At 40.9% G+C, this 16,983-nt stretch overlaps 2 protein-coding genes across 8 annotated transcripts in view; both read left to right on the top strand.

Annotated features, from left to right (window-relative positions):
- The first annotated feature begins 127 nt into the window (after positions 1–127).
- Positions 128–3,162, top strand: arpp19a (cAMP-regulated phosphoprotein 19a). Its single transcript, XM_072465384.1, has 3 exons — positions 128–314; positions 1,707–1,829; positions 1,899–3,162. Exons 1-3 carry the CDS (start codon positions 258–260, stop codon positions 2,067–2,069), a joined length of 351 nt encoding a protein of 116 aa, XP_072321485.1. The 5' UTR covers positions 128–257; the 3' UTR covers positions 2,070–3,162.
- A 1,629-nt stretch (positions 3,163–4,791) lies between these two features.
- myo5aa (myosin VAa) overlaps positions 4,792–16,983 on the top strand; it is a 29,583-nt gene continuing 17,391 nt past the window's right edge. For 5 of the 7 annotated variants that reach the window (XM_072465365.1, XM_072465363.1, XM_072465361.1 and 2 more), the window contains exons 1-6: positions 4,793–5,021; positions 12,998–13,108; positions 14,230–14,401; positions 14,475–14,619; positions 15,389–15,545; positions 16,489–16,632. In XM_072465365.1, coding sequence (XP_072321466.1) covers positions 4,995–5,021; positions 12,998–13,108; positions 14,230–14,401; positions 14,475–14,619; positions 15,389–15,545; positions 16,489–16,632 — 756 coding nt within the window. In that variant the 5' untranslated portion in view covers positions 4,793–4,994. Of the gene's footprint in view, positions 5,022–12,997; positions 13,109–14,229; positions 14,402–14,474; positions 14,620–15,388; positions 15,546–16,488; positions 16,633–16,983 lie in introns of all 7 variants that reach the window. The other 2 variants (XM_072465360.1, XM_072465359.1) reach the window with 1 other exon arrangement.

Genomic DNA, 16,983 nt, shown 5'->3' with positions numbered 1-16,983 from the left:
TTCAATTCATAGTTATCTTACCTTCAAAACAGATTTGTGTGGTATTTGTCACGTGGGCCTCACAGCTGATCACATGTTATGCAACGTAAATCCCGCACAGCTTTGGGCGAACACGTGAGCGCGCGCGCGCGAGAGAGCGCGCCTGGTGTCTCCGCATGTGACGTAGCAGCTCCGCTTCGGCAGGGCTCGTGTGACTGAAGCTGAGCTGGGGATTTGTGGGTGTAAGTGAGTTCTATCCTCGTCCAGAAAATTCAGAAATGTCTGGAGAAAACGAAGAAACCCAGAAAACGGAGGAGACTCCAGTAGAGGACAAGGTAACGTAAGGCCAGGGGCGCTGTTTAGCGCCAAACGTGATAATAGCATGGCTCCAATAGCATGGCTCTATTAGCGCCAATGATTTTGTAATAGCCGCGTTGTAACTTAGCTCCTGCTTAGCGCAGTTTTATTGTTGACATGTCTGCCAGGCCTAATTAAAACAAACGGTGGCCATCATCTATATGTTTTATCTTTAACATTATGATTTTATACTTGTGTGACCTTTTGATGTAGTTGTTACATGCACGGTTGTTTTCTGTTTAATGTCAACATTATCAGCCCGCCTCTCGCCATGCTAGCTTGAAGCTAACAAGTGTTAGCTGTCATGACATTCACACGCCTACAATTTGCGTTAATGTTGATTACGATTGCTACATTTACATTTTTTTCCAATTTCAATGTGAATGGGTAACTGATAAATGTAATTATACAGTGCTTAAAGGTGCACTTTGTAGGTTTTCTGCTAGAGGGTCTGTCTCATGAGAGTGTTATAGCCTTTTCTTGGAATGTTCCACTGTATGACATTAAACTTATCTCGGTTACAGCGTTTGTTATTGACAAATATAATTGGTTTTAGTCGAGTCTCCAATGCAAGTGCCCCCGCAGTGTTTAGGCTTTTGTTAGCCTGGTTTGACTGTAATTATCTTGGTTGGTTGGGGGAGTACCTATGTTCCCCAGCTCCTGATCCTTAGAACATTTTGTAAAAAGTATAGTATTTCCACAACCTTGTTTTCTCACGTTTAAAAGATATTTCTGAAAGTAATTCCACAACCCCCTCTCCATCAAGCCCTAACTTAACCATAACACTACAGGCCATAACCTTAAACAAGATATTGTGTTTGTTTTATTGTGCATTTAGTGTGAAACTATAGCATACATAAATCATTACTTTACATTTGATTCATTATTAACCATAATTATAAAAAAATACTTCCTACATTTAATAACTTCCAATTACATTTACAATTACCTATTTTTATTGTTGAAAAATTACATTTCTGAACCCCAACACGCAGGGATGAACATTTTTTAATAATTTCTCAGCAGTGGCCGGTGATTTTCTGACCCCTCAAGCACCAAATGCAGGACAATAGGATCGCTCAAACATGAATAAATCAAAATATGCCAGAGTAAGTTAATAATTTGAAAACATTTTATTTTTAACATGGGTAAAAGCTCACAACAAGGCCCTAAACTTAACCATAATCTTATAGCAAAGTCCTTTTACAATAACCCTACAAGCCTCTGTAGAACAAAATGCCCCTACAATGTGGGAACAAAGAGCCCTCTATCAAAACTCTCTGGGGACAATCTGGGAACATAGAACTGACCCCCGTTGGGTTTACATGAAATATCAAAAGAAAAAAATCCAATACACCTTTCTTTTTTAGGACGCTCAAGAAAAAATGATCAGCCTTGAAAAGGCAGAGGAGGCAAAATTGAAGTCCAGATATCCAAACCTTGGACATAAACCTGGGGGGTCTGATCTGCTCCGCAAGCGTCTCCAAAAAGGAGTAAGTATTTTTAGCCATCAACAAAACATTCCAATAACTATATTAAATTATGTAATTTTCTCTCCACAGCAAAAGTACTTCGACTCAGGAGACTACAACATGGCCAAAGCGAAGATAAAGAATAAGCAATTGCCAACAGCTGCTCCAGAAAAGGCTGAGATCACAGGGGACCACATTCCCACTCCCCAGGATTTGCCCCAGAGAAAACCCTCCTTGGTGGCCAGTAAACTGGCTGGCTGATGCTTATAGTCCCTGTGATAGTCCTAACCCCACTGAGCTGTAACATAACCTCTTTCTTCATATTTTCACTAATCTCCTCTCCTTGCCCACTTGCCTGAGCTTACACATCTGAAGTCACAACTGTGATCTTGACCTCTGTTAAATTATCTTATTTTCTGTTTGCCCGTTGGTGACCTGCTTCTGTTTTGGTTGTGTCTCTTGCTACACCTTCTGTTGGTGCTCCAGTGCTTTTACATGCTCTTAATACACTGAATGACAGATCATCAGCGTATGATGAAGTGGACTGTCAAGCCTGTGACTGTGGGATGGCAGATACTGGTGCTTCATTGTGGAACAAAGAGTTTAGCAGTAGAAGCTGCACTTTGTAGAGATGAGATTGTTTGTGATGAATACCATCCCTCAGTTTAAAAATATACTGTATATACTTGTATTTGGTTTGGCACAGGGTCAGACTTCAGCCTTTTAGAATGTTTTACATTGCATTTGTGTTATCTACTGTATTTCACTTTTTTTAATGATGCTGTCAGTACGTTTGAGGAACAGAATAATAATCCAGAATAACTGGCTGGGCTTATCATAATAAAGCTAAAGGCAATTTGATGCATGTGAAAAAACAGGCTACCAAAGGCAAACCTCAAGTCTCTCTAAATGCACTGAACATAAACATTAGCACAGACAAGCTCACTTTCAGCCTGGAGGTGCTAGCAGCTGGGTGCATTTCAACTTTGAACTTCAGGAAACTTTGTTGAGATGATTTCCGATCATGAGAGATTTCAAATGCATCTTAATAGCCAAAATGTCCACAATCAATGCTTAAATAGTTATTGCTTTCAGTATAGTGATAAGAACATCTTGCACCACAGGGAACAAATTCTTATATTGTGTGCAAACTTGATGCTTTATAATCAAAAGTTGATCAGTGTCTTTGGCCTGGATATTCTCCTTGGCCTTAATGTATGGATGAAGTTTTACTGCGATGTGAGAAATGCTAGAGCTAATGTTAGATCTTTATGAGCTGCGCATGTGTAAGGCTGCCCTGCTGTCACTTGGTGCCATTTTGTTTTGTAAATAAAATAGTTTTGCACAAACTGAATTGCCACAGTGTGTATTGAAATTATTTGTGAGACTTGACAACTCATGACAAGTAAGTTTATCAGTCAAGTATACCAAGTTATACTGAATATATGAAGCAGAAATGCATCATAAAACCCTTGTTTCCACCAGCTCTAGTGAGTTTGTTCATGTTTATTACTGTGAATAGATAAAGTCTCCAAATTGAATAAATTGACACGGCAGATATTGTACTTAACATTTGTTCTTTTTTTTAAATTTTTTTTTATTTCACCATCTCAAAGTAGTTCCCCATCTTGTTGTCAACTCCGTCAAACTTAATCAAAAACATTAAAATTGTTGATAATATGATGATGTTAAGTTTTGAGGCTCCTGTATGCGACCCTCAAGTCGAGTGGTCAAGGCACAGCACAGGGTCGTAAGTTCAAACCCCAACTCCCGACGGTTTGCTGCATGTCCCCCCCCGCCTCACCCTGTCCTCTCCAGTCTAATAAAGCCTACGGCACAAAGATCCTGTGGTCTCAGCTGGAAAATGTCAACTCCGTCCATCGTGATACATTTATTCATACAATACTGGAGTTTCATGAGGTAATTGAGGCAGCGCTCTCAAATGGAACAAAAACCATCTGCAGAGTTTCAAATATGTTTCATAAGGGAAAAGAGGACAAACCCACTTCTAAATGTGTTATTAAATATAGCTTGAGTTGACAAACCCTACCAATATTTTCCATTTTTTTTCCAGTTTTCTTTACAAAATGTAGACTGTTATGCAATTATTTCATTTTCCGCCTCCTAAAATAGTATTGTCAATTTCCTCTTAGTAAGAAGTGGGATCTACTTGTGGGTGTGTCAAGGGGAGAGAAACATTGGAGAGGAAGAAGAGGTGGAAGGCTGGATCCAGAAGCAGAGACAGTTTTGGGGGATGAACTGTGCTCTCTTATATTTAGTTTGGGGTTTAATATTAGTCGGTGTTGTGAAGTATGATCGGTGTAAATCATGCAGCATCTATTTTTATCTCGGTAGAAAATGCATGTTCAAATGTCAGCAGTGTTCTGGTGGTGGGTGTTCTTCTCATTTATGAAACTTTATTTTCATTCAGTTTATTTTGTTAACTGCTTAAACTGCCAAACCTGCTTTCATTATTTACAGAAAAGTATTTTGAGATATTTTGATATTTAGAGACTCATGTTGTCATAAGTGTAAATGTATAATCTTTCAAATTTTCAGATACACCTTCCAATAGTAAATAACAAATATTACAATTTAAGATAAGATAACCTTTATTTGTCCCACAATGGGGAAATTCCAGTCTTGCAACACAGATTAGGGACGGAAACAGATTAGGCACAGAAGTATAATAATAAAAAAACAGATAATTTATTTTAAAAACTTGTAAAAAAAACTTGTAAAAAAAAAACCTCTTATACTCTTGATAAAAATAACACTCTTATTTAATAGTTTAGTTGGATAGCCATGAATCAAATGTTTTTTGTGTCTGATAGAATTGACAATAACTGAACTAAAAATACGCAATCATTTTTTTTCACAGAAAGTGTTTTTATTTTGAAAATCGTTCCCCTCTCTGGCCAGCAGGGGGCGCAGATTCCCGGGCTCCTCCAGCAGAAGGTGAATTGCTTCATTCATCGTTCCCAGAATGCAAAGTGAGAGTCCTCGGGAACCTCAGCCTGGAGGTGGTGGTGTGTGTGTGTGTGTTTATGGCGACCAGAGCAGCCGCATCTCCTCTATGAATCCCCGCAGCAGCAGAAGGCTTTAGCCGCCGCATGAACACAGGCCCGGGGCTCGCGTCGCTGCACATTTGGCCCAGATTGGAGCGGGACAGAGCGGGTGAGCGCCATGGCAGCGTCGGAGCTGTACACAAAGGTAACTCAAGAGCATTTTCTACACAATGAATGTCAGTCGCTTGTAAAAAAGTCGTTTTCTCGCCGCTGATGACCAAGCAGATGTAGAGTGGCGTCTCTTTGACTCATCTTTAACACGACAAGACGAACTAAAAGGGCTCAAACGTGGCATTATCTCTAACATGTGCACAGTGGTCTCGTTAAATGTGAGAAAATGTTTAAAAACGGTGCGTGTTTGTGTGTTTTTTTTTACACGTTGATGATGATGAGGGCAGTGCTAACGCTGCAGCACATTCTCATCAGACTAACATCTCTTCTACTGTGAATTAGGCTTTTGACTCGAGGTACAGACGAGTATGTGTGTTTACTAAACGTACACAGTGTCACCTGTTTTATCTGGCGTCAGGCTCTTGGAGGAAAGAGGCTGGAGGAGGAAGGATGATGGAAAAGGCGGTGCCAGCCATCACCGCGTTTTTTCTGCTTTTCCTCTCCACACACTCAAATGTCATTGCTAGCGGCCGTTTAACGTCAGAAGTGTGTGATTTGGACATATATTTGGACATATATTGTGTACATGACGTCATCATGTGTGGTTGCAGGTTCAGTCTTGTCAGATTGAGCTGGGTACCACTGATGCTGCTGCATCCCGGGTTAGCCTCTTCCTCCAGATGTGCTAACACGGACCAAGTGATGAAAACACGAGCAAAACCTGCAGCCTCAAGGTCGTTTCTTTGTCCGAGGGCTGTCAAAGTGGGGCATTTGTCTTGAATCAGTGTGTGGATTGTGGATGTTGGTGATGGAGTGGAAGGAGATGCGACTCACCCATCCCCCTCCTCTGACAGCTGGTGCTGTGTTCATCTTGGAAAACAGTTTTAGTGAGAGGAAAACAAGTGAACAATTGCAGCGTTCTGTGTGATTACATCTCTAAATCAGTCGGTGAGGCAATATGATGTGGAAACCGATGTTTCCCATCTTTGTTGTGGTGAAAAGTAAACCTTGATGCATAGTATCATGGTTTAGTGGTTTAGAATATATAGTATATAAGAGCTATAGATATAAATATTGATATTTTATATTATGGCCAGCTGCTCTCATATACAACACGCACAAATAAAAGAGTTCGACCAATATAGGTTTTTCTCAGCTGGTTTATATGTAGAGCCCTATGCCACAGGCGCCTGGCGGCTGACTGATAAGTTCTGAGGTGATTTGTATAATGAATCCACGAGTAACTTTTCAGTCCTTTATTGGCATAACTGAGCCTTCCATGTTCAACATTACAAATAGTGTCTAAAACTATTTGCCTCCAATTAGCCGCACCTGTGGCTGCTTCCTTGGCCCTTAAACACCTTTAGGAGGACGCCACACTGCCACACAGTGGATGGGGGACAAGGCAACAGGCAATCAGTAAATACAGGCCAAATTGGCCCCTACAGACTCGCCCGTCCAAATGCTATTAGGCCAATGTGGGGCAGATTCTGATCATTTTCCTCAAATTATGTAATTTACATTTGCTGCAGACTCATCCACAGCAAGTCCCTGTTTGTGCAGAGCCCTGTTCACACTAAAGTGTTACAATAAAGCTTTATACATATTCTTTAGGCAGCAGATTGGCCAAAATAAAAGTTTTGCCTGTGAATGGCCAATATGTGAATAAGGCCAAAAATATCTCACCAATATATCGTCCTTTCTCTGATGAATAAATTGAATTAAAAGAACAGTTTAGGTTAGGTTCAACCCCACAGTTCATATTGTTTCAGGGCCTGGGGTGCACTTGTAGCTCATTTGTGCCTGTTCCAAGCATGAATAAATGGGGAGGGCAAACCGAGTTTATGTTTTCACTGTCACTGTTTGTAAAAGTGAAGCATTCTGGGATTTAGCTCTGAATGGTTTGATGTGTTTTGGTCGATTTCCTCTGATGTGAGGCGTGTGTGTGTGTGTGTGTGTGACTTACCTTTCCTGCACAGGAGCAGAACACAGTCCAGTCTTTGTGCTTATGAGTCAGTCGTATAGAAGCCTATTGACTGGTCTCCAGCAGCTCAGTTAAGATGCACAAACACACTGACTGCGCTCCCTCCCTGACCTGCTGCTTGAAAAAGATGGTGAGTCAGAGGTAAAGGTGCTGAGGAAAAGGCAAACATGAACAGTATCCAGAAATAGTTGAACATATACTTATTTGGCTTTATCTGAATTCAAGTCATTCTATTATTGGGAAATACGTGTGAGCCACAAATGACTCGTGCAGTGGTACAGGAGAGAGCGGGATTGTTGTTTTGATGCAACAGTTTTCAAGGATTTATTTTTAAGACACTCAGAGTTCTATACATAGACCGCACTTCCCCGAACTGATGCCTTCCCAAAAGTCCAATATCGGCAATTGCATGTTTTGTAATGTCCATTTTACTTTTTTCCTTCCTGACGTCTAATTGCGACCATGTGCATTTGATTACCAGCTTAACCTGGTTAAGGTAATTGTGTAGTCATGTTCTATACACTTTGGCATGCTGATGCATGGCTAATCCACAAAATAGTGATGATTGTCTCTTGTACTTTTCTTTCTAGTCATCAAACACAAGTTTTTTCTGATTCCAATGATACTTGTGTTAGTCCTTCAGTTGTATAACCGCTGGTTTGTGGGAACACGTCTGTTTCATTCAGAGGGTTTTTTCTGCCTCATTTCTCATGTGATCAAAAAGGATGCTAACTATTTGACAGACAGCAGGGACAGCCAGTGATGTACCGCAGCACGAGGAGCATTAGGGAACAGCCTTGAACGCTTTTAATGTCTTCAGACACAATGAGAAGTTTCATCTCCCATCTAGCTCAGGTCTCGGCTCTGGAAGAGTGAGAGGAGGCTTTGTGGACCTTCAGACTTACAGCATGAGCTAGAACTTAAACAGCAGCTCAACATGAACCGGGAATTGGAGTATATGTTTGTCCAAGTAAGTCTTTTAGATCATTTACCCTCCTTCATTCCCCCAAATGGTTACATATGATTTTGACCTAATATTAAGGGATAGATTATAGACATAAAACATTTCCCAAGATATTGAGAAACAGAGCTGCAATCCTGACACTCCCTTCTCTCACAACTGTACCCTACATTTTGCATGTCACATTAAACAGAGGGTAACAACCTATTACTAATGATTTTGATTTGTCTATTCTATATTTGGTTCATGCTGTTCATGAAAATAAGAGTGCCTGTTGTGTTGTGAACATTTTAGTTACAGAGAGCCAATGAGTTTCCATTGTTTGCATTGTTTGCATTGTTTTTTTATTCGATATTGATTATATTAGTATATTTCCATAAAGGCAGACACTGATGAGTGTGACTTAGCATTAGCTGTTAGGGGAGTTAGCTCAACCCAAACTAATGTGATTAACTGCTACTCAGCGTTATGACTTGTACCCTGAGACTGTGATCTGTGGCATGCAGTGACCTGGCACGACAGTCTCACATCATGGGCCATAGTAGAGGACAGAGGGTCTCACGGACCAGTGTCAGACCTGAGCTCTGCACACTCATGCTGTGTCTGACCAGCTGAGCAGAAAAACAGCAGATTCTCACATGAGGGCCATCATGTGACGATGCAGTCTGGGACTACATTGATAGCTTTACTCGAATGTGTGGGCAAAGCACTTTCAACATACCAATATATTTAGAAAGAACAAGAACATATCTCCAAACGTCTGGATAGCACATAGGACCATCAATATAGATTGTGTTACTGTGAAACACAACCATACAACATTGCAATACATCAAATTGTGACAAATTATCCTTGTTGATATTTATATGAACCAGACCTTTTGTCCCAGGTGGATTTTCTCACTTTTGCATGTCCTCATCTACGCACATAATATTATGTCATAATACAATATTTATTGATGATCAAAGGTCCAAATGTCCTTTCCTGACACTAGCCTGACTTCTGCAGGATCAGGTTGCTTCTGGAAAGTCATCTGAGGCTTGATAAAGCTGTCAATTGAGTTTTAGAGTGGCAGCTCTTAATCTGCCAAAGATGACATGTGCAAATATGCAAAATACATCAAATATTCTGCCTCAACTAATCTATTTAAAATGTTTTTTTTGAAGTGCCTGAGCCTGAAGGGTCCTGATCAGTGACCTAAACTTGATTCACCTTGAAAACTTTACACTACATTGTTATATGAAGATTTTTGCATATTTGTAATATCGTGGGAAGTAGTTCTGTGTTTTCATCTTTACTTTCACAAGCTAACAACCTTAGCATTAGGTTATGCAAAATAATCCTACTATTGGTCGCCATAGTCATATTTGAAGGTAAAAAAAATGCTGGTGTAGTTGACTTGAGTAAGATTAGCCTGTGTTAAACCTTGTGTTATCCTAATCAGGACTTGATCCTTTATCTCACTTAAATGAGGATTAGAGCTGTGTGGGCCACGTACCTCCACACCAGACTTCGTCTTAGCCATCTCCCTCCCTCACAACAATATGTTAGTCTTAGAGTGCTCTGCACAGAATGTGATGCTGTGCTATTTTATGTGCTAGACGATCACTACAGCTGACATGGGGATCAATAGGACCGCACCCTGTCGCAAGGCTCTGACGATGAAACTCAACCTTTTAAAACGATGCATTTTTTTGCACGGACAGTTTAAACTAGGATGTTTTTGAGCTTCATGCAGAAGTCATGTGACGTTTGATGTCACACTTGCGTCACTGCTTTTCTTTTGTCAGCTTCAAACTCAAAGCCTCAGCCCAGACCCTGTGCTCTGACTCTTCACTGTTCAATGTCGATTTTTTTAGCTTGTGTCCTTTTTGTCAACTATTCTCAATTAATCTATGATCTGATCTATTTGTGTAAGTTTGTCCTTGAGCTGTCCTCTTTTGGACCCCGAGGACATTGCTGCACTATAAACGCACCATATCATGAACACTTACACTATTTGCATGTTGAAATGATGACACGTGTAATGTGTGAAACGCACGTGTGAGAATAATTATCAGGATCAGGAAGTGTGCTCTGCGATGTGCCGTACCCAGGCTGAGATGTGATGCAGCTCCAAACTCGCAGCTTCTATTTTTAGCCTTCGTCCTCCTCCCTCTTCCTCTCTTCTCCATCACTGTGTCGCTCTCTTTTCCCGTTGCTAAGAGGCTGCTTAAATCCAGAAGGTGAAAGGGCCAATGCAAAGTAAACCAAAGACCAGAACCAATTTGGAAACTAACATTGACTGAGCTTTCTTTGGTCCAAGCTAAGACTAGGACTATTGTAGTGGTGGTGGTCAGTTCATAATAAAAGTTAAACAAAATGCCCTATGTATTATTTGTCAACTTTAAAAACAATGCTGCCTCTTTGTACATCACAGGCTTTTAATGTGACTTTCCCAGAAACCTTTAAGGGCATCAGTCAAGTAGCTTTTTGTGAAGATAGTTGAGGGAAAAAAAGTTTAAAATGACAGGAAGTGGAGCGTAGTTGAATATCATCAATACAAAAAAAATCATTGTTGAGGAACATGATTTGGTCATTTTTGTCATATTGTTTACTATCTTCCTCATCTGTAAATTAAATTTTAAATGTGTTTAAGTGATTTATGAAATCACAGTGTAATTATTTTCCCCAAGGCACTCCTGCCAAGAATTAAATCTGTTCCAAAGGCCAAATCTTAACCAAAATACCGGTACATGTTCCTAACCTTAAAGGCGCAATGGACGATTTTTCTGTGATTTGAGAACGCACGGGGAAGTGTGCATGCGCACTTCCCCGTGCGGACTGATACAACACACACGTTCGTGCGTTTGTTTATTAGCGCGATGGATCGCATCATCTCTCTCGTCTCCCGTAAATTTCCGTCTTCTTCAGAGACAGCTCGAACAGTCTTTCTCCGTCTTCATTTTGCCCCGTACACTGAGGGAACTATACTATGATAGATCAATGCGCTTAGACACGCGGAACCGTGCTGCTCTCGGGGGACGAGCCGCACGTGGCTGCGGTAGGAGCGTTTTATGATTGATACGTGGCAGGACTAATCAGCAGTCCACGCCACGAGGAAATAAGACTCAGATTTGGGCCAAAAAAATCGTCCATTCAACCTTTTAAAGGCGCAATGGACGATTTTTCGGCGATTTGAGAACGCAGGCGGAAGTGCGCATGTGCACTCCCCCATGCGGACTGATACAACACACACGTGTGTTTGTTGATTAGCGCGACGGATCGCATCGCATCTCTCGTCTCCCGTAGATTTCCGTCTTCTTATGAGCGAGCTCGAAATGTCTTTCTCTATCCTAATTTTGTCCCGTACACTGAAGGAACTATATTACGATGGATCAATGGGTTAGACACGCGGAACCGTGCTGCTCTCGGGGGACGAGCCGCACGCGGCTGCAGGTGAGCGGTAGGTGCGTTTTATGATTGATACGTGGCAGGACTAATTGGCAGTCCACGCCACGAGGAAATAAGACTCAGATTTGGGCCAAGAAAATCGTCCATTCAACCTTTAACCTAATATATTGACAAAAATTTGCATTCACAAGATTTTTATGTTTACTACATTTTAGTTAAATTAGTAGTCTTACCTGTATATCATGCTTTCATATCCTATTTAAAATGTTGATTCTGAAACTTCATTGGCTACAGCTGGAGTCATGCTGTGACCAGTGAGTTTAACTGTAACTTCACTGTTGCTTGTCTCTGTGGACATACAGCGTATATTACTTTGCTTTGTATTAACAAACCGATGTATTTATTTCATTATGGGTGCTTTGTTTTTGATCCAAAATACATGTGATTGCCTTGCTACAGATCTGATATGTAGGTATCTATGGAGATGAGTTTAATGCCATACTCTGGAACAGCAGTAACTGTGCAAACTGCACCTTCATCAGAGGCCAGACAGGCAAATGGAGGCAGACTTACTGTTGTGACCATGATGTCATGATTCAGATGATCCATAGTGAAGCAGCTGACCAAATCCTCCACTTCCTTACCCAAAGACCTGTCTAACAAAGAGCTCCCTTTTCTTCAATTCGGAAATTGTTCATTGACGTTTATGTAAAATGGCCAAAAGACGCCATGAAATTGTTGCTGAACGGCCTTTTTTGTTCATAATGTCTCGGATCAAAAGACTGTGAAGTAGATGTGGGAGATATAATGCAAACGCTGTAAAATAGAATATTGAATATACTGCTTATGATTAAAACTATTGAAAATTAAATCAAAAAGAGACAGATATAGTTTAATCTTCCAAAAATATAAAGTATAAAATTATATTTTTGCCCTTTTGTGGTTGATTTTATGGTCCATTTACATTTTGTGCTAGACTTGGACCTCAAAACACATTTACAGGCAGATTTGAGAACGTTCCTTCTTAAAATATCATCAGAAGATTCTAACATTTCAAACTTGATAATTTTCAGTGTCTTATGTTCCATTAGACTTGTCCTGTCCGAGTCACATTTTCTATTCAACCTTTATTTTTGATTGTAATTTAATGTTCTAAAAGTATTTTCAAGCCTAACCTAATTTAGTCTCCTCCACAAACAGTTTGGTAAAGTCTGTCTCTTCAGTGAGTTTTTCAGGTCACTTTCCCCCTCTTGGCTGTGACTTTGCGCTAACCTCCTCCGCTGTAAACGACCGGTGCGTCTCTCGAGCGTCTGCAGACAGTCATCCACGTCGAGGCCCGCATTCCTGCTGCCATGTGACCGTCAGTGTTCGCGGTTGTTGTTTTCCTCCAGCCTGCGATCAGCTGATGCCCGAGCCAACAGTGGACTAAACCAGTTATAGTAGGATAGTATTCATGGTGCCTTTGAGCGGAAAGTTCAACCACACTCTCTTACACCGCTTTATACCTCATAATAAGCTACTACTTGTTTCCATAACTCACCATTAAAGCCATGCGACGGGGAACAGAACGGAGCCACTGATTTCCCGTTGGACATGCTTCGGAAAGTCACGGCAACAATTATGAATGCATTAAATAATAGTAATAATTTGACTTTTTCTTCACTCTTGTCAGTCCGCCCGGGTGTGGATCCCTGACTCGGAGGAAGTGTGGAAGTCTGCTGAGCTGGTGAAGGACTACAACAATGGACACCAGTCACTGCAGCTCATGTTGGAGGATGGAACGGTGAGAAACGGGAACTATCGGAAGGCTTTTAACGCTTCTCTCCAGCTGCATCGCAACACACACACACACACACACACAGTCTTATCCGTGGCTATTGATATTTCACTATAACTAGCAACTCGCCACAAATCAGACCTGGCCACAAAGATGCTACAAGAGGCACTATACGGTACATGGATGGGCTTTTGGCTCTTAATTACCCGGCACATGCTTTAATCGTGCAATGCTACAGTTCCTCAAAGACTCACCATATGCCAGCTTTAAAATGTAAATGATTGATTTGAATAACACAACCAAGTTTAGCGGTACATGCAATTAAATCAGAATTTATGATAATCTATTAACTGTGAAGACTTAATTATCATTGTAACGCAGTCATATGTTGTCAGTTTTATCTGTACATTTAAATGCGTAACTTATTTTCACTAAAGGATTCTTACAATTTCACACTTTGTTTTTTATGTTGACTAAATAATGATTGCAAACACTGTGCACTCCTTACACACCAGAGGTCAAGATGGAGCAAGACCAAGTGTTAGATCCAAGATAAAGATGTTTTGTGAAAGATCTATTCTTTTTTGTTTCGATAATAACATCATTGACTTATTGTTCAATATGTAATAGCTGGAGCAATTATTACAATTAATAGCTGGTGCCAAATATTTATTGTGTGCACAGTTTTGTTTTTTTTGTTGCAATTTTGGGAGGATTTTGTTATTTTCTTCATGTAATATGTTAATATTTGAGCTAGAGAATGTTGAATAAGTACATGAGTATTAAATATTGGTCCATTCTGCTGTTTATCTGTTGTAGCTCATGTATTTTTAGGATACTGTACATTTAAATAAGGGTTTACTGGGATTATCCTTCTTCAGGGTTAATGTTTTGGTGGCAAAAAGTAGTTTCAATATGATCATTTATCGAGATATTTTACTGTAGCCAATTGTTGTGCTTCAAAATGAGTCCTCATGTCGGACCTAATGAGTTATTTGGCTGTATATTACTTATATTCGACTTTTTCTTCTTGTGAAAAACAAAACATTGTGTCGTTCGGTAGTTCAGTAATTTGATTTTGTTTACATTTGTGCTCATGTGTATTCATTTACTCCTGATCCTCTTAGAAAGTTGAACACAAGTTGGACCCAAAGACGAAGAACCTGCCTCACCTGCGTAACCCTGACATCCTGGTGGGCGAGAATGACCTCACGGCGCTCAGCTACCTGCACGAGCCGGCCGTTCTCCACAACCTCAAAGTTCGCTTCATCGACTCCAAGCTCATCTACACGTACTGCGGTAGGCTACGCTCTCACGGCGCTACGATTCACATTCAGAAGGCTCATGAAACTCTTCCCTTTGCACGTCATAGGGATCGTTTTGGTGGCAATTAACCCGTACGAGACCCTGCCCATCTACAGCACGGACATCATCAATGCCTACAGCGGTCAGAACATGGGAGACATGGACCCCCACATCTTTGCTGTGGCGGAGGAGGCTTATAAACAGATGGCCAGGTTTGTGTGTGTGCCACTGTCACCGGAGTAGACCAGTCGCTTCTCTCTATCTTTGGCGTTTGTAGGTCATAAGCGAAACGGAAATAACCCTATGGTGGTGGTCGCACTCTTTCTATCGCCTCAATAATAATAATTTTAGTACACGTCATGAGTCAGATGCTGTGATTATTAATGGTGCAAAGTGGATTTTTATTTGCACTTTGTTCTCAACTTACTCATATAGGTTCTGCCCACTGAGAATATATCACCTCTTCTAATTGTTTTTGTCATCATTTTGTGTTCATGGGTTTCAGCTTCCTACTTTTTTTAGTGACATTTTGAGGACATTTCCCCTCTAAAAATATATGTTTTGTTTTGAATTGTTAATGACTTTGGCAGCGGTGCGAATGTTTCATCACGCTGGAACACATGGATATATCTTCCCCAACTTTATTTAATACCAGCTTTAAAGAATATAGAATGAGCCTGTGAGCGGGCTTGTTGTTGTTGTTGTTGTTGTTTTATGGCGGTTGGCATCCAAGTGTTGCATTACCGCCAGACTTTATTCCTCAGACTTTGCCCGCTTGCGTCACCACAGAGTTGACTCTTACTGGCTTGGAGTCCTGTTTCCATGGAAATGCTGTTCCTTTAGCCAATATTCCACTGTATGACATAAAATGTTTCGAACTCCATGAAGAATCCAAGTTACACAGTGTCACTTTGAGTCACTCTCAATTGCGATACAACAAAAACACAGATGTTTCACTCTTCTCTTGCACTATTTCTTCAGGGATGAGAGGAACCAGTCGATCATCGTGAGCGGTGAGTCCGGAGCTGGAAAGACTGTGTCCGCCAAATATGCAATGAGATACTTCGCTACGGTCAGTGGTTCGGCCAGTGAAGCCAACATCGAGGAGAAAGTGCTGGCCTCCAACCCCATCATGGAGGTGAGTCCTACCGTGGTTACAGCATCAAGCATCATTACAGAAGAGCTGCAACCACAAATCTACAGGCGGTGCTTTTGTTTTGTGGCGAGCGTTTGCATTTTACACATATTTCTGTCTGATTAATGACCCATCTGTGTTTGGATGATAATGCTTTGTCTGTCTTTTACATTTCTTCAATTACAGGTGTTTTTATAGCTCCAAAACACCTAGAAAAACATGTGTAACTTACTGTGAGTGGGCTCGCCTCTCCACAGATCAGACCTGTATCTTGTCTCGATGAAGAAAGATGAGTTAATGCCATATTGTGTGGACTAGCTAGTGGCATACCCGCCCTCCAGAGACGTTACATGGGCACCATTGAAATAAAAAACGTAATTTCTGCACTATGAGGCGCAGTCAATGAATGGTCTAGTTTCGATAATTTTTCATATATAAGGCGCATTAAGCGAAACAAAACGTGTACCACACCAAATCGCGTCTAGGACTGAAAGCACAACCAGAATTAATCCATATATAAGGCGCCCTGTTGTTTTTTTGAGAAAATTAAAGGCTTTTAAGTGCGCCTTATAGTGTAGAAAATACGGTAGTTCTTTAAAACGTCCTTGTGTTTAGTGATAGAATAAGCTCACTCAGTAACAGCTTTTCCTGCTCTACTTCCATTTCCGTTGGCGTTGTTCGGCTGCAGGATAGTTTTCTGTTTTGCTTTTGGGTAATTCTTTCCCATTGGTTCTCTCGGCGACCGGTTCTCTTCTTCCATTGGCTGTATTCATCCTGACCTGTCATGAGCCAGCTGCCAGGATGAAAAGGACGCCTTCCTTTGCAGCACCGATGTTCCTTTAGACATGGAGACCTTTCACATATAATGTTATGTTTATGATATTGTTTAACTGAATTGATTGTGGTAATGTCTGTCTAATGACCTTTTTGGGTCGTCTCACCATAGGCCATCGGAAACGCCAAGACCACCAGAAATGACAACAGCAGTCGATTCGGGAAATATATCGAAATTGGCTTTGACAACCGCTACCGCATCATTGGTGCCAACATGAGAACATATCTGCTGGAAAAATCACGAGTGGTGTTCCAGGTGAGTACACGATATGGCATACTTCAGTGCGCTTTGTTGAACTGCTGCATGTATTTTTTTTTTTTAACTTTTATTCAATACAATGTGATTTCTAAGCTAACAGAGGATTACACTCTGTTATAAGTGCTGTGAATGTGCAGTCAGATGTGCATCACCAATGACCTGAACATCAGCCTCAGTGAAACAGCCTTTACAGACACTTCAGCTGTGAGTGTGAGGCTGGTTTCCTTAAGAGCAGCAGAAATATGTGGCAGGATTTTCCTTCTTGACACAGACAAGTGGCAGAAAACAAAGCATTCTTTTACACTCTGCCTTCTTACAGTGCACATGACTACACTTCTGCTCCTTATT

The sequence above is a fragment of the Eucyclogobius newberryi genome, unplaced genomic scaffold (assembly GCF_026437365.1).
Source record: "Eucyclogobius newberryi isolate DKJ021-1_F unplaced genomic scaffold, fEucNew1.0.hap1 SCAF_5, whole genome shotgun sequence".
NCBI lineage: Eukaryota > Metazoa > Chordata > Actinopteri > Gobiiformes > Gobiidae > Eucyclogobius > Eucyclogobius newberryi.
The sequence above is the reverse complement of the archived record's forward strand: the minus strand, read 5'-3'. Positions and strand labels throughout refer to the sequence as shown.